The following is a 19,051-nucleotide window of genomic DNA, read 5'->3' as shown; positions in this document are numbered from 1 at the left end:
TCACTCTCTGGCCACAAGCAATTCTCTACAAAAGCGTGTATAAAAGCACGCGATATGGCACATCTCTTTCGTGGGCACGCGTAATGCCGAACTCATGCATACCCTGATGATAAAGTTCGTAGATGAGCAGCTCATTGGATTGCTTGACAGTATTGCCGATGCTAAGAGGCATGAGATACACATAATGCACACTGCATATTCTGAAGTATGCAAATATAGCAAATGGGTGATGAATCCGGAAGTAATGCATGCAGAGCCAAAATTTGATGTATCTTTGCTAAACAAGGTATACATAGGAAATGTTGTCTGCTCAAAAAGCACCATACTGGACATTCTGAATGTATTTGGCCGATTTTCAATAAACTACATCTGCAGCAAGGAATGTGTGTTTGTGGACTTTGACAATCCGCATGCTGCATATTTGTGCATGGAGGAGGTGAATGGAATGGTAGTTGATGGAAAGTCATTAAAAGCCGGTAGAACATCTTCGTTTCCGTCTGAAATTCCGCATGAAATACGAAATCCAGATAAGTGCATTGTGTATGTATCCAATGTTAGCCAGGAGGTAGAAGAAGCACATCTCGAGGAAATATTTTCAGGGATAGGAAAGGTAAATTCGGTCAGGCTTTTGTATGATTCATGGTTTGTACATAAAGGATATGCATATGTCAAGTTTGAATTTGCTGCTGATGCAAGAAGGGCTCTTGGATACACGAACAAGATCTGTATCTATGGCATGAAGCTAAGGATTGGCCCGACAGTCATAAAGATGGAGATGCCCGAGCCCGTGCATCATTCTGAGATTCCAAAAAGGGTGTTTGAGATTAAAAGACGAATTGAAAGCATGCTATTCAGCAAGGGAAGGATGGTTGTTTTGAAGAACCTGATAGATGATGAGGAAGCTGACGATGAGTTTGAGCAGGAGATACAAGCAGAAATGAGGAAGCTGGGGAATGTCGTCAAGTTTGTGGTGCTGAAGATACCCGAAGTGGCTGTTTACTGCATGTATTCCTCAGAAGACGAAGCAAGACATTCGTTTGGGATTCTGAACGGCAGGTTTTTTGGAGGAAGGCGAATTCGAGCAGAGATGTCGTCTGAAGAGTTTCCCGAGTAAAATGCAATTTTTGAGTAGCGATATGAGGCGTGCCTGGGTTAGCCATATTGGTTATGAATGCTGTTTGAATGATTGATTCTAAACCTTGATTGGAGTATTTCTAGACAGTGCATTGATTTTCTAGATTTTTCGAGATTATGAATGGAATAAATCAAGGCATAGTGTTGGCCCTATGGCAAGACGAGAGAGAAGCAATAATTTTATAGATATCATGAGGTCGATGCTAAGCTTTTTGGATGGGCGAATGGATTCTGTAGATGGAGGGCCTATGCATAGCGGGGCATTTGTTGATAGACTAAGAAGTAGGCTGTCTGATCTTGTACGCGGTAGAATGGAGAATGATGCAGCAGAGAACAGAGCAGATGGGGATGAGAACGCCATAACAGACGCAGTAAGTTCCCGAAGAAACCGATTTGTGAATAGCAATGTGCCAAATGCTGAGGAACGCGAGATAATTAACAGATGCAATAGGATAATGAATGTAGCAGAAAGGGAATTGAGCCGATCAAGGAGTCGTAGGCAAAATGCACGATCAACTGAGAATGAAAATCCGCAGGAAACTTCGAATACCAGGAGTCCGTTTGTTCTGAGGACATCTGTTGTTGTTACAGGAAGTGGACGATCTCCAGTGGCTACTACATCTATTGATAGCCAAGGGGACAATACAGTGGATGCAGAAGGGAGAGCAGCAAGTGGTAGAGAGCATGAGAATGGGTTGCCACCGATGCCTGCTCATGAGGTTCGTGTTCTGCTTGTTTCTCCGAATGAAATGCCACGAGGAGGAGTTATTTATGAAATACAGATCAACTTTGACATACTTGATGGATCTTCAGAGATGCCTGTGACGGCTACGAAGGAGTCTCTCGACAAGAGTGCGATTGTAAAGGCCGGAGAGGGGGATGAAGCACAAGAATGCACAATATGCATGTGTAGCTTTGCAAGGAAACAGAAACTGCGAATGCTGCCATGTGAGCACAAGTTTCATATGAAGTGTGTTGACAAATGGCTTCTCGGTCACTCTAACAAATGTCCTGTTTGTAGAACAGTTGTGTAGTTATATCTAAGCAGTATATGGCTCTTGGAGTGCTTTTGAATGTTATGAAGTATGTATTAAATGATTAAAATGCGATGTTTTGAAGGATTTATGCTCTGAATATGAATGATGCTGAAATGGCATTTAATAACAGAAAGTCGCATCCTGGTGTATATGGGAGGGAATGCAAAGCAAAGATTTGATGAGAAGTGTGTCGAGATGATAAGGCAGATACTTAGTGGAAGAAATACGCTAAGAAAAGTGGTATACAGAGAGAAAGACCCGAAGATGTACCATAGGCTTGTTCACACGGTTGTTGAGAACTACGAGCTATTGGTTAGCATTGTCAAGAAGAGCAATTATATGAATGAGGATCTTGAAATGGCGGTGGTGAGATGCTATCAGATACTTGATGGAAAGCTGAAGAATGCAAGAATGAAGAGAAAGTTTGTTGAGCTGATGGGAGGAGCTAAGCTGAAGTTTACAAGACAGCCTGTGTTTGTCCGAATCAACACGTTGAGAGGCGGCTGTGAAAGCGACATGAATGCATTTGTATATGAAAAGACGCCTCTTGATGGAGTTTTCAAGGTCATGAATCCCGAAGTATTGAATGGATCTGAGGCATACAATGAAGGAAAGATAGTGATACAAAACATATCATCATGCCTGCCAACATTCATCCTGAACCCAGAAGAAGGGTCTATTGTGATAGACACATGCTCAGCACCTGGAAACAAGACATCTCATTTGTCGATGGTCATGAGGAACACAGGCAAAATACATGCGTTTGAGAAGGACGAGTCAAGAGCAAAGGTACTTAGAGCACAGCTTGAAAAGCTTGGAGTTAGAAACGCAGTAGTGATTGAGGACGACTTTCTACAATCAGTGCCTGAGAGTTTTGGAGATGTTGAATACATTCTATGCGATCCAAGCTGCTCTGGATCTGGAATGCACTTGAATTACAAGATGGATTCGGAAAGAGTAAATAAGCTGAAGCAATTCCAAATATGTATGGTCAAGCACGCGCTACAGTTCAATCCCAAACGGCTTGTGTATTCAGTGTGCTCAGAACACAGGGAAGAGGGCGATGATGTTGTGGAAGAAGTTCTCAAGGATTCAAGATATCAACTAGAAGACATAAGCCAACTTTGGACACAGAATGCAATGTCTGAATCTCCAGTGAGCAAATACATTATACGATGCAAAAAAGGCACGGATGGCGCAACTGGGTTTTTCATAGCATCGTTTGTGAGGAAGCATGAGGATGAATCCAAGATTGCATAGCATAGCTTTTTATGCTTTGGTGAGCACTCTGCATTGCCAAGATACATGCAGATGTGTGATTAATAAATATAAAGGCATATTATGTATTCAGAGCTTTGCTTTAATTATCCTGAATATGAAAAACAAGGTAATGTCACACAAGTAGTATAGATATTCAAAAAATGCTCTAACACCTAAAAACTTGTAGAATGAGAGAGAGTCACTGATTGCATATCCAGACCACATAACAAGTAGAATGTTGAGACTGGAAAACGAGAACACCACATCTGTGAGATCTTCAAAAGCAGCATTGCTGTCATGCTTACCATTTGCTCTTTTAAGCCTTTCACTATTCTTGATCAATAAAATCGCCCTGAGCCTTGGATACATGAAATAATAAAACGCTATTACAATTGAAGGAATGGCGATGAATCTGTCAGAAAAAGCAAAAAACACACTGTAGTTGATAGACTGCAATAGTTTGCACAGTCCAGAGGAGAAGAACGCCATATTGGTCAATGAGAAGTATGTTTCTGGATTGCTGCATATGTCAAGATTCCTAAGTATGTATATCAGATACACCGACTCCATCGGCCTAAGAATCAATGCAAGCAGACTATCAATACAGGGATATTGTACAAGTAAGCATAGCCTCCACTCTGCGCTCTCTAGTCTACTGTGCAAAAAGTATTTCATGATTGAAAAAATCATCTGCGGATGCTTATTAAATACAATTGCTGCACTATTACAAACGTATTTCAAGGAAATTTCAAAATGCTTCCTGTTGTTAATCATTGCAAAAAGGAGCAGCTCAGCAATAAACAGCCAGTTTCCATCAAAGAACGGACAAAGTTTAACTCTCTCAACAACAAGCACATAAAATGCATTCATGCTTGATCCTGGCCGTGCAATCTGCAAGAACATTATTGCGCCAAGCAGGTTTTTTATCGATGGGTTGGACACCAGAAACAACGCTATCCAGAGATAGTCTTCGTGAATGATCGAAAATACAGAGTGTGCAGTCATCACAAGCACAAATGCCAACACGATTCGAAGCTTAGTAAACTTCGACTTTGAAAGTCTGAATAGCATAGCAACCGCAATGCTTAGTGATAGAGCCACCGATAGGCCTAGCCTTGTATAGTTTCGCCCTGCAAGTCTTTTTAGTATGCTTTCACTAAGCATGTAATTCAAATGCACAAGCTCATCTCGATTGTTTGTGTCTACTTTGATTGGCATTCCAAGGAGATCATACTTCTGTTGTGCATATTTTCTGTACGCCTCAACCTCTGAAACCAGCTCATGAACAAAATTGCCTCCAGAAAGCCTTGGAATTGGAATGCCCATCAAATAGCACATCGTCGGCAGAATATCGTCCTGATGAATTATTGGATACGAGCTTGTGCTTTTGATAACATCCTGGCCATCATCATATGTCTTCGATATGCATCTTCTTCTAGCATCTTTAGCAGCGCCTTCCAGAGGCAATATGCCTGTAAATCTATCGTCCCTAGAGATAAAGGTTGCAACAGATGCCATCTCCAATGTAGATACTCCCCCATGTGCGCCATTGTCATCAACGCCATGGTCACTGCACACTACCAATAATGTGTCTGTCGACATTTTCTGGTATATGTCGTGTATGAGCTTATCATACACTTCTATTTCATACTGCATCATCTCATGATCGATGGTCTCGTATATGTGACCATATGAGTCAAGGTTTATCAGGTGCGCAATTATCACATCATAGCTATTCACACTTTCCACGATCTTTTCGATTAGCATGTCTTCCTGTGTTCTTATTTCATGCCTGCCATATGCATCTATCGTAAAGTGAGGCCACGACTTCAGCACTGGGAAATACTTCGTCCACTGGCAATCTCCAAAGAATACGCATGATCGCCCATCTTTAAGCAGCTGATCAACCATGTTGTCTTTGTTGATGACCGTCCCTTGTAGAGCAATAATGCTTGTCAAGAAATTGCTAGGCGCGCCTGTGGTGAGCCCAATAACTCTAGCACTTGTTTCAGTCGGCATTCCGCTAACACTCAGTGCATGGTATTTTGTTTTAATAGCGTTCAAATGCTGCATCTTGTTGAATATACATCCTTCCTTCTTAACAGCAACTGTAGAATCAAACCTAAGCCCATCAAGCATCAGATATATCACTTTTGTGTATTTGCTATCAGAAACCGCTTCTTTCGAAACCTGATTCGGCGGTTCGGATGCCTTGAAAACACCGGTAAGAAACATGTATATGTTCAAAATACCAGCAAGCCCACTGACTATCATGGGTGACGCAAGCAAAATTGCATTTTGTTCAAATTCTGCAGTCATTATTAATTATACAAGGTTAAAAAAAGCATAATCAATTTGCACATGCATAAAGACAAATAAGCATACAGAATAAGCACATCTCAAGCATACACATACACTTCATGCAGTGAAACATTTATTTTTTTGAATATGATCCGTTGCTTTGGCTATTCTTCCTCCTTTCATCATGAAGTATGTCCAAAGCTCTGTTTATATCTCCCTTTGCCTTCTTTAATGCATCCATGGCCTCGTTTTCTTCAAATCCCATCGACTTTAGCTGCTCTAACGATATCAGATATGCCTGCTCATCAAATTGCTGCGGCTGCTGCTCAGGTCTTGCTCCTCCATACATAGGCGATTGATATCCGCCATATTTCCATGCGATCCTTGCATTAGGGTGCCTTGGATCATAGCCGCCCATCGGAGCTGGTGGATACGGTGGATACATTCCTCCTTGCCCCATCATATTCATCGAGTTCATTGCCATGTTCACATTCTCAGGCGTAAATGCTTGTTGGAAAAGCCCCGGATTTGATTTCATCATATTCAAAGCATCTTTCAACAACTTCTTGTGATCTTCCTTTTGCTCGGGTGTCATATTTGGATTCTGAATGCTCAACACTTGATCCAACAACGCCGGATTGTTCAGCATTTGTTCCATTTGCTGCATCATGGCATTCGAAAACGCCTCGTTGTTGTATCCATCTCCCTGTGGAGATCCATATCCATACGGCATCTGTCCATACATTGGCTGTGGAGATCCATATCCATACGGCATCTGTCCATACATTGGCTGTGGAGATCCGTACCCATACGGCATCTGTCCATACATTGGCTGTGGAGATCCATACCCATACGGCATCTGTCCATACATTGCATATGGATTGTTCATTGGTTGATTACTGCTGAGATATGGATTCGGTGTCGAATTTACTTGATTATTGCTTTCATGACCAGAGCTTGCTACCGGTTTTGATATTGGATTAGCATTCCTCTGCTGCTTAATAACAAACAACTTAATCTCGTCCTTCGTACTCTTCACATAGTCTGCAAGCTTCTTACCATCGTCCATCTTCTCACGTTCAAATATCAACGCCTGATCAGTCGCAGGAATCTTAACAGGCTCAGTCATCACTCCCTCCAGCTTCTTCTTCAACTCCTCAATTGTAATATCTAGGTCATCAATCTCTACAACAAATTTATTCTTCAGGTGCTGAATGTTTATCTTCATTGAGGGTAAACAAATCAACTTTTTTATTCCCCCATCCATCACAACATCCCCTTTCATCTTTCATCTTCAGGTACAACTACAAGTATCCAATCGCAATCTCCTCAATGTGCTAGTCCCTCATACCTTCAAGCTCAATTTTGTGGATCTTCTTATCGTAAAACGATGTAAATGCAATCACATCGTGAGATAGTGCTAGACCATATGCGATAGACTCTGTTGCATAATGCTTCAACAGACTAAAGTCGTCTCCGTAAACCTTCAATCCTTCATGCATGCATGCAACAAAATGCATTCCGTCGGAATAGCAAATCCTCCATACCCCTCCTCCGACATAAATTCTCCTTATTACATCATACTTCCTCCTATCAACAATCTCAATATGCTCATCATACGATCCTACATATGCATAATTCCCTGCATGATATATTGATGTCACGCCGGACTTTCTTTTCATCTGCTGATGCACAGTCCAACTTCTGGTATCAACAAATCTCAGCATGCCATCTTCAGATCCACATGCAATCCCATCTCCATACGCCTCAACTACCCAGATAGGCTCCTCTCCTATCGCGAAATCCCCGGAACTGACTAATCCATATCCTTCAAACTGCCTTACATGGCCCAGAACATCACACAAGAAAACACTGTTGGCATCGACACACACATAAGTATTAATTGCTGGCGTGCATATTCTATCAACAACACTATTTGATAGGCATACCGTTCCAAATTCTTCACAGCCTGCAAAAAACACCATCTCTCCGTTCACCTTACAATCAAGAACACCTGTTGTTCCAAACACATTTCTGATATGCATGCTCTCCAGGTCATACAAGTACACTCCTCCCGACCTGCATTCTTCAGTAAACAGATATCCTCCCGCAACCAATACATCACTCGTTATGCACAGGCAGTCAATAGGCATAACAGAATCAAAGCTTTTCATGTGCAGAGCTGCTTTTATATGGGCATGCTATCTGATGCTGAAACATGCTAATTACAGGAGTAAAAACTGTCCATCGTACTTCATAGCATCGTCTTGGATATACAAGATCGAGTTCTTCCGAGCATACTTCCAAAACTTGCTAAATAGAAAATGCTCTATGCGATGTGAAATGCCAACATCATGCTGCTGATCCTGCAATCTTATCAGAATCTCCACGAGCCTGCAAAACCTCATCGATGCAACCTCGCTACCTCTATTCTTATTAGATTCCTCAACATCCTTGATATACACGTCAATTGGGCATACAAGAAACACATCGTCAGCAGTAAGCTCGTCTAAAACCTGCCGCATGTCGAAGTAGCTCAGGCTTGCTTTTACATATCCAGAGAGCTTGCCTAGTTTCTTTAAATCAAGCTTCTGCATCTGAAATGCTCGGGTTATGCAATGAATCGAGTTGAAATTCCTGATCTTCTCGAGATATTCCAGAACCTTGAAGAAGTAGTCATAGTTTCTCTTCGTGGATAGTTCATGTGCCACAAAGTTCATCAGCCCTTCATTCTTCAGTCTAATCTGCCTTATGCTGTTTAGTTCACTGCCTTCAGACCCATCATATCCCACTAAGTCATTTGGTGTTATTTTTTTCAGCAGCTGCAGATCAATCGATGTCAATGCCTTTGAAAGCCTTTTCGGCGTAATATGATACACATCCATGCTCTCTGCATGTGCCATCCTCTTAATATACTTTCTTTTATTGCTGCCATCTACAAACTGTACCTGATACCATGTACGAGGCAGGTCTTTTTCGTCCCACATCACCGGTGCCTCGGACTCTTCTTCACGAGCATTCTCTTCGCTGAAAAGAACTAAGCTTCCTAACGAAACATCGTCAGGCATTGCACATTCAAAATACCTCAAAAAATATTCAATGCTGTCTTTGTAGCTCTCCATCAAATCGTGCTGTAGCAGTACACTGGCATTTATACCAGCAGATAGCCAATAAACACCCGTTCTACTTCTGCAACAAATGCTCCATGGCTAATTATGCTTCAAATTATGTTTCATTCAAGTGCTCACCACTCAGCTTCGCTTTCAATTTCACTCCGCTGTCACTTCTCTCATCTCCCAAAACCACTCCATCAATAAACTGTACAGCTTCCATCATACTACCCTCTCCCTTAACCAAGCATAATATCTCATCTAGCAGCGTGATTTTAGCTGCAAATGCTTTCAGGTCATCCATGCTCTTTACATTTAGTCGCAAGACATTGTGCTTGATGTAGAAGTTCAAGCAGTCAAACACAAACTCAAAAATACCTTTCATGTCCATCTTAACAATAGACTTGTTTATATCATCTGCAATCCTGACTATCTTCTGGAAATAATAATCATCCTTGCTTCTGTAATTTCCCTCCCTGTAAAACAAATCAAAGAAATAAAGCATCTCAAGAACCATCTGGAACCGGATTGCCACATTCATCTTACTCAGAACACTCTTCGATTTATTTCCATTGATGGAAGAGGCCGCTTCTTTAATTGTCTCTGCTGCAAATAGCATGTTCTCATAGTACTTCTTCTGAAAAGACACTGCGTTTATGTCCATTGCACGGACAAGAAGAAGTCTCTTGAATCTCTCGTCCCGATCCTCGTTGCTCCCTTCCTCCTCCAAAAAGCACGTGTTGATGATATCAGACCTGAACAGTCTCCTGTAAAGCTCATTAAACTTCCTTGCAAAAAGACTATCCAAAAAGTCAAACACATCTTCTGTACTGCACAGATCCGCATGAACACTAAATTCATCAATGAATTTCTTGTAGTTTGAATAGAACAACAATCTGCAGTTCGAATAGTCATTTTCATACCAGTCATCCTCTTCAAACAAATACGCAATCTTCTTTCTCATCTGTTTCTGCTTCTCCTTTACATACTTCTCGTTAAGTAATTCCCGCAGATACCTCTTCATTTGCTCAATTGTCACATAATTCTCAAGATAAACCACAATATCTATCCCAGATACAAACATCTTAGTAAATCTCTCTGGCGACGTTCCTTCAATCTCCCCTTCCCTAATCATCCTTTCATGAATCACATACTTCTTTTCAAACACCGCAGCATAGTCTATATCGTCTGCAAAGTGTTCAGCCTCAAACACTTCAGTATCAAGATACTTCTCAATCCCTTCAACACATTCAGAAACAAACTTCTTCAAAATTTTAACAATCGCTCCTTCCACAAATTCTTGCCAGTCTGGCCCATACATGCAAAGAACTGCATCCCAATCACTTCGATTGCTTGATGCATTCACATCCATATCGACTCTGTTGTGCATACTGGCCTTACCACGGATATTCAATGCCTTTCTATTCAAACCTTCAAACGATGCATCTGCCATTTCCCAAAGAATCCGGAGGTTGTGCACCACATTTGCCGTTCTACTACATATTGCTCTAGAAAGCTTCTCTGCCTTGCAATTCCCCGCTTCCCTATCAACACTCCTGATAACCGACTCAACCATTCCAAAGTACTCCTTCTCAAAGTTCTCCGTTTGGTATCTGTCCAAACTGCAAAGCATTCCAAGCATAACCACACATATAAAATCCTCTTGATAATCATATTCATTGTAGAATACAAACCTATCGAGCCTCTTATACACCATGGCCATGAACTCCTGTACTTCAATGCTTGCCTCTGCCTTGAACTTAGATACACATTCCATCTCCATTAATCCATTTTCCTCAATTAGGTCATACAATCTGCTTGCTTTTTTGGCTGCAGCAAGAAACCTTTGGCTTGTGGCATACACACCATTGCATTTCTTCATATCACACTCAATTTCAGCCTTAATCATGCTAAACTCTTCAAAGCATCTCCGCATCTCAACAAGCACATCGCATATGCTGTAGTTGCTCTCATACATCGCCATGCTTTCATACTCCTTGGCCATGCCCTTCACATCTATCTTCATTCTCAGAAGCCCTTGGACGGCCCTGGAGATCTCAAAGATACTTTCCGAGCATCGTTTGTTCAACTTATACGACTCCATGTACGAAAGCACGGAGTCGCTGAACCCCTTGTAGTTCTTCTCTATTATGCCCTCCATTACCTTCTCCACCTTGTGGAACAGGTTTCTGAAGTTGGATGCCTCAACTATGCTGTTTTTGTTGCGCAAGGCCTGCTTCAATGGATTGAAATCCTCGGTAACAAGTGTTTCCCAGTCAATCCTGAGCTCGCCAAGTAACACATCGGCTTCATCCATTAGGGTGCTCAAATGCCATCTGAAATCCAAAACAAACAAAATCAGTATTTGTGCCAAAATTTAATGCTGCGTTACTTCTGCAGCCCTGGACTGAATATCGAAGATACGCCAGCATATGTTGCAAGTGCAGATGCTCGGAACAGTGCAGACTCCTTTGTATTGCCACTTGACCCGAGTCCGCCAGCAACGGCCCCGCTGATGAAACTATTGAAGGCAGATTCCTTAAGCCCACATACATGCAAAACAGACTCCGTTGAGGAGTAAATCATGGATATCTTGGCAAACGACTTTCCAGACCTGTGGATGCTGTTAAAAGTGGGCTTTCTGTCCGGAGAAAAGGCCCCCACCATGCATCCAAACGCATATCCTTGCAATGTATCAGACACGGTTTTTATTGCATAAGGCTTGATCTTATTAAGCTTTTCACGGATACACTTCAGGTTGACATTCATCGTAGGGTGATGGCTTTTGAACAAAGACAATTATTAAGTGCAGCCCAGAAATGTTTTTGTGAATAGCAAATCTGCTGCATGGCAATGTGCACCATAATGATGACCTAACTATGGAGGTTTCATAGTGTAATGGCTAGCACCCTGGACTTTGAATCCAGTAATCCGAGTTCGAATCTCGGTGGAACCATTTTGTACGATCACACAATCGAACAAGGCATTGTGTGATGGCATCACCTGAGCTTTGGCTCGATAGCTCGTGAGCATAGCATCAGTGTGTCTTTTTAATTCATCTAATTGCTCATATCAAGCATCTTCTGCACACACTATAATAGTATAATAACTCATTTTATTATGTATAGCTCAAGACCTTCAATCTCTTCTATCCCAGGCTCCTTACAAAACAGCACACTTTCATCACTAATTCGAACATCCGCATATCTGCTGGCGCTATGTGACAAAAAAAGCTCACATATCTTCAAAAAGAGTCTGTTTTCCGATACATCATACAGATGAACTGCTTCCTCAATGCTCTTCATCACTTTCACCCTCATTCTTTTCTCAAATTTCATCACTTGTACCATCAAATAATATGTTTTGACTGCACATCCGTCAAAAACCTCCATTAGTTTCTCCACAAGCGCCATTCTATTTGGTGAGCTCAAGTATATCTCATATATCGTTCTGAACTCGCTTATATTCCCCTCTTCCTTGAACCTGCAAATTTTCCCATCAATAATACTTCCAATCGTGCTCACCACAGTTGCAAAATACACCTGCACTATCTCAGACGACACCGGTAGCCACTGAAACACAACAGGAATGCATACATGCGGAATAGTTGCTCTTGCAATAATCCCTGCACTGAGAAGCATGCACGATTCTCTGCACACATCCTGATTCGTATTCTTCGCTCCACAAATCACTGTATTGCAATTATTTGCTACAATATCAAATGCAAACTCAAAACACTTTCCCTCCTCCTCAATCGATTCCCTTAGAAACACAAGAAGCTCTATGCATACTGTAGCTTCCTTTCCTTCTAACCTATTGCATACCCTAGACAGTATCTCATCAATTTTCCATTTGTACATCACTCCTAGCTCAGGATCAAATTGTAGGCTGTACACAAGCCCAAGCTCCTTGTTGATCGTCCAGGTATAGTCACAAAGATATTCTCTCAGAAAAATACTTCCACATGCTCCAAGTATGGCAAGAAAATAGTCTGTCCGTCTTTGAATTTCCATACCTGCATATCCTAAGCGATTTATAAGCATTCCTGCATTCTTTGTGTACGGCCCATAGAACACTAACTTCTTCAAAAACAAAAAAACCCTGCGACGAAGCTCAAATGCCATCTTGTAGTGTATATTCATCAAAATTCTCAAAATGTAATTATAGAACACAACATTCTTGCTCTTAACTATCTCCTCGCCAGAATCAAGTAAAACTGACGACACACCAACAACATCAAACTTTTCTGGACGCTCCTTCGAATAACAAACTGCTAGCTCTGCGACATAAACATCTCTCACATCGTTTATCCTTATTTCAAGAAGCTTACACACTCTCTTTCTCCCTAATGCATGAAAAACTCGTGCAAAAATGTTTACTTCCTTGATCTCATAAGCAATATCATTTGCAAATCCGCTGTTCAGTAGCTCAATATATGCTCTATAGCATTCCTCAGATTGCATCTCATTCTTAACCTTCTCAAACATCTTCCTTCTTGTCTGCATCAAGTAGGGTTTTTGCATCTCTATCCGCAACACATTTGGATCTATGCAATGCAGCACATTGATGCTTGCTTCCACAATCACCTCCTGCTTTCGTGCAATGTGCTGTTTGGCCATCTTGATCATTCTGTTTCGTACCTTCTTCCCAGGCAAAACACCCAGTGCATCTATTTTACTCAGAATCCTTGCTGCCTTCGCTTGATTACCGCACTTCGTGTCGCCCATCTTTCTCAACAGTAATAGCACAAGTGACTGGAGCGCCGTCCCAGCCACCACAACTGGTTTTGCATTTCCAAACAAACACTGAAAACACTCGATATCATCAGCATCCTTTGCTATCTCCGCCATCCTTCGTATCAAAACATTCAGCATCTTTGCATTAAACTCATCTTCGCTACCACCAAACCTTCTGAGAAAACACTTCACAAATGACACACACAGAGCGATCGACTCAATAGACCCATACATAAACAACCTTGGCCTCGAGTGGTATCTGCTGTCTTCTCCACAGCACATATACCGATCAAACAGTCTTTCAACAGCATACTCATGCTTATCTTTGTAAAAAACTCCCTGCTCAAACGACTCCCTCCAGTACATCTGCAAAATCACCATATCGCCATAGCTCATTTCTCCAACATCAAAATCATTCATCTCTTCAACCTTCAAAGCAACCTCCCCAATATCTGTTGCATCTGTCCCCCTGCTCATCTGCATGCATAGATTCAATGCAAAAACTCTCGTAGTTCCATTTGATCCACTTCTGCCAATGCAAACCTTCCATAAAAACATCAAAATCGCATCTCTATTCCACCCTAAAATCTCATTCTCAGCATAGATCTTGATCTCTTTCAATATCGATATCATGCATATCTCCTTCCATCTGCTAATATGCTTTTCAACAACAGATGCGCCATGCTTCAGTGCTAAATCAACATTCTCAGCTCCTGTAACATCAAGCCTAAGCCTACGTATTCTAAGCCAAACTAAGATGTAGAAAAAAACATCATTCACATCCCATCGTCCAGACTTCCACCATTCATTCACTTCCGCATACATGCCTTCATCACCCACAATATTCGTAACAATCTCTGAAATCCCTTCCTCATCTCCAATCTCAAGCATCCTCCTCATATCCTCAAGCATGCTTTCTACATCACCCCTTTCATTCTCAGCATTGCATAGAACATCAACACAATCGTTACGCATGCATGCATCCTCTATTCCATGTGCATTCTCTGCAAATACCGCCTCTTCAGGCTTGCTATGCATGGAGGGATTCTCAACCCACATCAATATATTTACATAATTTAGTCTCTACACTAAACATCTGGCTCATAATACTTAGAGTATATCTCGTAATACTTCTCATAATCCTCCTCAGACATCTTCTCCTTGTCCTCTTCTGTCACATCACAAAACCTCTTTCTAACCTCACCCACCATCACATACTCATCTATTTCTACGCTGGCCTCGCTTTCAATTGCCATGCTAGTATTTGCATAGTGGCTTTCGAGCTCAAGCTCTTCAACGCCCGCCTGATGCGTCGACACATACTCCTCTTCCTTCTGCATATGCATATCCTTACTTTCTCTGTCCTTCTTCATCTCAAGAACCTGGAAATAATCCATAGATGGTATGCTGTACTTGTCTGTCTCTTTCAGAAGCATAACAATCCCATCCAGCTCAGACATCAAGTTCGAATACATTTGGCAATCTTCACTTCGATCCCTTCTGTTCTCAGCCAGATCTCCCTTGCAATCCTCACACTTAAACACATAGTTCTCCATAAGCCCCTGTGCATCAAGCGAGCTGTACTCCTTGTTGCACTCCATGCATATATACCCCTCGGCTTGCCCCATCTTGATGTTGTTTTCCAAATTCTTCGTCATCTTGTAGATCTTGTACTTGATGACATCTCGCACCTCTGCATAGTTGATGTAGTACACCGTACGCAGTATTTGCCCGTTGTTTTCTCTGTTCTCAACTTTTGTCTCGTATTTGATCATCTTGTCCTCCTTTAGCTTGATGATCAGCTTGTTTACTTCCTTCGAAAGCATCTTCATTCTCTCGCAAAGCTCGTTGTCATATAGAAGTGTGGCATTCAGCAGAATTCCCATTATCACAACATGATGCGGCTCGTAGAACTTCCGAACAACCTTGTTTATCAACTCCTTCATCACAGGCTCATAGTCCATCTTCTCGTAGGGGTGTCTTGCCCAGAAGCAAGATCCCATTCACGTGGGGCAAGAATCATACACTGCACACTAGAGCGTAGCCAACATCAATTTAATCTCCAAAAAAGTACTCCATTATCGATGTAAAAACACCTTTGTGCCTCACAAAAATATCCTTGTCATCAACAACGCCACCTCCTTGCCTGAACACCCCAATCATCTCCTCTCCAACAATCGACGTGTTCATCCTCAGGCATTTTTTGATGCCCTCTTCGCCCCCAAACAGAACATTCACCCAATTCTTCCCGTACTCAATCTCAAGGATGTCTCCGCAAGACCGGATCATGTCCAGAACAGCTTCGAGATTCGCCGGAGTAAACCCATACACCGTTACATATCGCTTCTTGACTCGGTGCTGGGATACCAATGGCTCCTCATACAGTGTGTTCTGAGGAATCGGAGCAGGCTTTATATCCAGCTCCATATCGGCTGGCCCTTCTGCCCTACACTTTCTTCTGAACAGGCTTGGATGGAACTCTGTCATTCCAAGGGGACAAATTCCATCAATTTCAGTGTCTGTGTGGCATTAGCATCAAACAAACACATATACACACGAGCACCAATGCATCGGCAATGCTTGGATACAAGACACATGTGTGTGAAAGTATTTATTACTCAACAGTGCGTGCAGCGTATTATTTAGTGCAGCAAGGTTTAGTGATTGATAAACATCCTGATGTTGTCTGCGATGCATATGCACAGAGTAAATGATCTTGTATCGACCCCTTGGAATGTTTCAGGACCAGAAAAACAAGCTTTACGATGAGTATGCACAGGCACTTCTCAGCAATGAAAAAGCGTACAAAGCACTAAAAATGGAGCAGGAGGTGTACAAGCAAACACATAAGCAATTTGAAAAGAGCGAAAGGGACATAAAGGCACTGCAGACTGTTGGGCATATCATTGGAGAGGTGTTGGAAAAGCTGAGTGATGAAAAGTTTATAGTTAAGAGCAGTCAAGGGCCAAGATATGTGGTTGGGTGCATGAAAGCAATCGACAGAAAAGAAATAACAACAGGAACACGTGTTGCACTTGATATAACAACGCTGACGATCATGGTTGTGCTTCCCAGGGAGGTTGACCCGATGATATACTCGATGGGGGAGGAGAATCCGGGAGACATATCCTTTGAGTCTGTTGGGGGGCTTAGGGACCAGATCAGAGAGCTTAGAGAGGTGATTGAGCTTCCGCTGAAAAACCCGGAGATATTCAGAAGGGTTGGAATCAAGGCGCCAAAGGGTGTTTTGTTGTATGGGCCTCCGGGAACCGGAAAGACGCTGCTAGCAAGGATAGTTGCATCAACAATGGATGTGAATTTCTTGAAGGTGGTGTCCTCTGCATTGATTGAAAAGTACATTGGGGAGTCTTCAAGGATGATAAGAGAAATGTTTGCATATGCAAGGCGAAAAGCACCATGCATAATATTCATGGATGAGATTGATGCGATTGGAGGAAAGCGATCCAAGGACTCAAGCTCCTCAGATAGAGAGGTGCAGAGGACGCTAATGGAGCTTCTGAACCAGCTTGACGGGTTCAATGAGCTTGACAATGTAAAGGTGATCATGGCAACAAACAGGCCCGACATTCTTGATCCGGCCTTGCTAAGGCCTGGAAGACTCGATAGGAAGATCGAGATACCTCTTCCTAACGAGCAAGGTAGAAAGGAAATATTGAAGATTCATTCGAAGGAGATGAACTCGATTGAAGAGATCGACTACGAGATACTCATGAAGTTGACGGCAGGGTTCAATGGAGCGGATCTTCGAAATGTGTGCACTGAGGCTGGAATGCTTGCCTTGAAGGATGAAAGAGACTATGTAAAGCACGAGGACTTTGTAAAATCAGCAAGGAAAATAGCAAATACAAAGAAGCTAGAGACCAGGATGGATTATAAGAAGAAGTAAATGGATTCGTTTTATCAATATTTGTGTCACCACATACGATTTCAGTCTATGCTTTAGCTTGATAGTAGTATGCTGGTAATCTGCATGGCGTACAGCTGTCACTGCATATAATATAATCCTGTGCTTTATGGCATATTATATATTATATTATGTATATTTCTTATTCGTATTCGGTTTTAGAGCGCCTTGACTGTCTATGGATGAAATGTCTCCAAGAAAGTTCATGAATTCTTCTATGGGAATGTAATCATCGGCAAATATTCTTGGCTTGATCACTTTGTTGTTGAGCACCATTCTTACGTACTGCCTGCCCATGTTGCACCACAGTTCAATGAACAATGCAGATGCATACGATGGCCATTTTGATATGCCGGTGTCTAGTCCAGAAATAATCGACCCTAAAGAAGAGTCGTGGGCTGAGTAGAGCACAATATACTTTTTCTCGCCAATATCGGACAATAAGTCTCTTGCAAAGCCTTTGAATGCATACTGCCTGCTTGCTTTATCTTTCGATACAGAAACCGCCATTCTCTCCCATACCTTGTTTGCTGCATTCATGTGATCCACCACACTGCTGATATTGCAGTTCAATTCTTTACAATCCAACACCACGCCACTACAGAAGCTCGTGTAGTAGTGGTCGGCTCTGTACTGTGGCAATGAATGGTATACATACTTTTCGTTGTCTAGAAGTATGTTTGCCTTTTGAAACAGCTTTCTGGCTTCCATTTTCTCATCAGATGTCACACATCCAAACGTGTTCATCAATGAGTCGTTTGCACCCGGTATATACACTTTATTCACTTTTTTGCTTCCTGTAAGGCCTTCAATGACGCCGGCAAGAGAAGACTGCGTTCTGGGAATTCTTGTTGCTCTTGCCTTTATGTGTTCAGGCTTGATTTCCTTATCCACTAGGAGGTGCTTGTATGTTTTCCTTATGAATCTGCCAAGATCAGTCATCTGACGAAATCCCCTCTGTGTCAATTCACCATCGGAGCATTTCTTTGTATTGCACTTTGATATTGTGCCTTGAGCAGTCTCGCACACTACGCAACTGTGATCCTTCCATGGCTCAGAGACATTGTCCAAAGGTGCCCTTGCACCATGCCTAAACACCACTAGTAGCTTTTCAAGATTGTAGTTATCTATTTTTGGAATAAACTCGTACTCCGTCTTGCAATGCTCAAGATATGGCTTCAACTCCTCTTCGCGAGAAATATACATCTTATCGGATAGCCCATTCATCAACAGACTTCCCATAAGAGCAGAGATGATGTTCATTCCCCAAACTGACACCATCCATATGCATGGTTTTAACATTGTACATGTTTTAAGTGTGATAACAAAACACAAATGCCAATTGATACTGTCCATAATACAACTTCCACTTCATGATTGGTTTTTTTCAGTTTCATTGTACAAAACCTGTGGATTGCATGGCATTTATTTACAATGCATCCCGTTAATCCCACACATACTACTGAAGTGCTTTGGCTTTGAATGGCTCACATTGGATTTACAGAGCATTAACTTTTAAATATTCAACTGTGTTTCACTATAAAAGTA

General features: G+C 41.9%; 14 protein-coding genes and 1 non-coding gene across 15 annotated transcripts; 5 read left to right on the top strand and 10 right to left on the bottom strand.

The window, feature by feature from the left end:
* Window positions 1-106: 106 nt before the first annotated feature.
* On the top strand, window positions 107-1,114 carry HK407_02g03510 (uncharacterized protein; the record flags this gene model as incomplete). The annotated part of the gene is made up of 1 exon (XM_060420349.1): window positions 107-1,114. The coding sequence occupies one exon, from the start codon at window positions 107-109 to the stop codon at window positions 1,112-1,114; it is 1,008 nt and encodes a 335-aa protein (XP_060277363.1).
* A 172-nt stretch (window positions 1,115-1,286) lies between these two features.
* HK407_02g03500 (uncharacterized protein) lies at window positions 1,287-2,168 on the top strand (the record flags this gene model as incomplete). Its single annotated transcript, XM_060420348.1, has 1 exon — window positions 1,287-2,168. One exon carries the CDS (start codon window positions 1,287-1,289, stop codon window positions 2,166-2,168), a length of 882 nt encoding a protein of 293 aa, XP_060277362.1.
* Window positions 2,169-2,273: 105 nt separating this feature from the next.
* HK407_02g03490 (rRNA methyltransferase) lies at window positions 2,274-3,431 on the top strand (the record flags this gene model as incomplete). The annotated part of the gene is made up of 1 exon (XM_060420347.1): window positions 2,274-3,431. One exon carries the CDS (start codon window positions 2,274-2,276, stop codon window positions 3,429-3,431), a length of 1,158 nt encoding a protein of 385 aa, XP_060277361.1.
* Window positions 3,432-3,518: 87 nt separating this feature from the next.
* On the bottom strand, window positions 3,519-5,750 carry HK407_02g03480 (uncharacterized protein; the record flags this gene model as incomplete). Its single annotated transcript, XM_060420346.1, has 1 exon — window positions 3,519-5,750. One exon carries the CDS (start codon window positions 5,748-5,750, stop codon window positions 3,519-3,521), a length of 2,232 nt encoding a protein of 743 aa, XP_060277360.1.
* A 115-nt stretch (window positions 5,751-5,865) lies between these two features.
* On the bottom strand, window positions 5,866-6,960 carry HK407_02g03470 (uncharacterized protein; the record flags this gene model as incomplete). Its single annotated transcript, XM_060420345.1, has 1 exon — window positions 5,866-6,960. One exon carries the CDS (start codon window positions 6,958-6,960, stop codon window positions 5,866-5,868), a length of 1,095 nt encoding a protein of 364 aa, XP_060277359.1.
* A 109-nt stretch (window positions 6,961-7,069) lies between these two features.
* On the bottom strand, window positions 7,070-7,906 carry HK407_02g03460 (uncharacterized protein; the record flags this gene model as incomplete). Its single annotated transcript, XM_060420344.1, has 1 exon — window positions 7,070-7,906. One exon carries the CDS (start codon window positions 7,904-7,906, stop codon window positions 7,070-7,072), a length of 837 nt encoding a protein of 278 aa, XP_060277358.1.
* Window positions 7,907-7,957: 51 nt separating this feature from the next.
* Window positions 7,958-8,854, bottom strand: HK407_02g03450 (uncharacterized protein; the record flags this gene model as incomplete). The annotated part of the gene is made up of 1 exon (XM_060420343.1): window positions 7,958-8,854. The coding sequence occupies one exon, from the start codon at window positions 8,852-8,854 to the stop codon at window positions 7,958-7,960; it is 897 nt and encodes a 298-aa protein (XP_060277357.1).
* Window positions 8,855-8,957: 103 nt separating this feature from the next.
* On the bottom strand, window positions 8,958-11,159 carry HK407_02g03440 (uncharacterized protein; the record flags this gene model as incomplete). Its single annotated transcript, XM_060420342.1, has 1 exon — window positions 8,958-11,159. The coding sequence occupies one exon, from the start codon at window positions 11,157-11,159 to the stop codon at window positions 8,958-8,960; it is 2,202 nt and encodes a 733-aa protein (XP_060277356.1).
* A 71-nt stretch (window positions 11,160-11,230) lies between these two features.
* On the bottom strand, window positions 11,231-11,611 carry HK407_02g03430 (uncharacterized protein; the record flags this gene model as incomplete). The annotated part of the gene is made up of 1 exon (XM_060420341.1): window positions 11,231-11,611. The coding sequence occupies one exon, from the start codon at window positions 11,609-11,611 to the stop codon at window positions 11,231-11,233; it is 381 nt and encodes a 126-aa protein (XP_060277355.1).
* A 115-nt stretch (window positions 11,612-11,726) lies between these two features.
* HK407_02g03420 lies at window positions 11,727-11,798 on the top strand. The gene has a single exon. It is a non-coding gene; the product is annotated as a tRNA-Gln (tRNA).
* A 154-nt stretch (window positions 11,799-11,952) lies between these two features.
* Window positions 11,953-14,616, bottom strand: HK407_02g03410 (uncharacterized protein; the record flags this gene model as incomplete). The annotated part of the gene is made up of 1 exon (XM_060420340.1): window positions 11,953-14,616. One exon carries the CDS (start codon window positions 14,614-14,616, stop codon window positions 11,953-11,955), a length of 2,664 nt encoding a protein of 887 aa, XP_060277354.1.
* A 50-nt stretch (window positions 14,617-14,666) lies between these two features.
* Window positions 14,667-15,581, bottom strand: HK407_02g03400 (subunit of transcription initiation factor IIE; the record flags this gene model as incomplete). Its single annotated transcript, XM_060420339.1, has 1 exon — window positions 14,667-15,581. The coding sequence occupies one exon, from the start codon at window positions 15,579-15,581 to the stop codon at window positions 14,667-14,669; it is 915 nt and encodes a 304-aa protein (XP_060277353.1).
* Window positions 15,582-15,633: 52 nt separating this feature from the next.
* HK407_02g03390 (uncharacterized protein) lies at window positions 15,634-16,065 on the bottom strand (the record flags this gene model as incomplete). Its single annotated transcript, XM_060420338.1, has 1 exon — window positions 15,634-16,065. The coding sequence occupies one exon, from the start codon at window positions 16,063-16,065 to the stop codon at window positions 15,634-15,636; it is 432 nt and encodes a 143-aa protein (XP_060277352.1).
* A 247-nt stretch (window positions 16,066-16,312) lies between these two features.
* On the top strand, window positions 16,313-17,485 carry HK407_02g03380 (AAA ATPase; the record flags this gene model as incomplete). The annotated part of the gene is made up of 1 exon (XM_060420337.1): window positions 16,313-17,485. One exon carries the CDS (start codon window positions 16,313-16,315, stop codon window positions 17,483-17,485), a length of 1,173 nt encoding a protein of 390 aa, XP_060277351.1.
* A 147-nt stretch (window positions 17,486-17,632) lies between these two features.
* On the bottom strand, window positions 17,633-18,784 carry HK407_02g03370 (putative histidine acid phosphatase; the record flags this gene model as incomplete). The annotated part of the gene is made up of 1 exon (XM_060420336.1): window positions 17,633-18,784. One exon carries the CDS (start codon window positions 18,782-18,784, stop codon window positions 17,633-17,635), a length of 1,152 nt encoding a protein of 383 aa, XP_060277350.1.
* Between the last annotated feature and the right edge of the window lie 267 nt (window positions 18,785-19,051).

This window comes from Ordospora pajunii, assembly GCF_021821965.1.
Source record: "Ordospora pajunii strain FI-F-10 chromosome Unknown Cg_02C, whole genome shotgun sequence".
Taxonomy (NCBI): Eukaryota; Fungi; Microsporidia; family Ordosporidae; genus Ordospora; species Ordospora pajunii.
The sequence above is the reverse complement of the archived record's forward strand: the minus strand, read 5'-3'. Positions and strand labels throughout refer to the sequence as shown.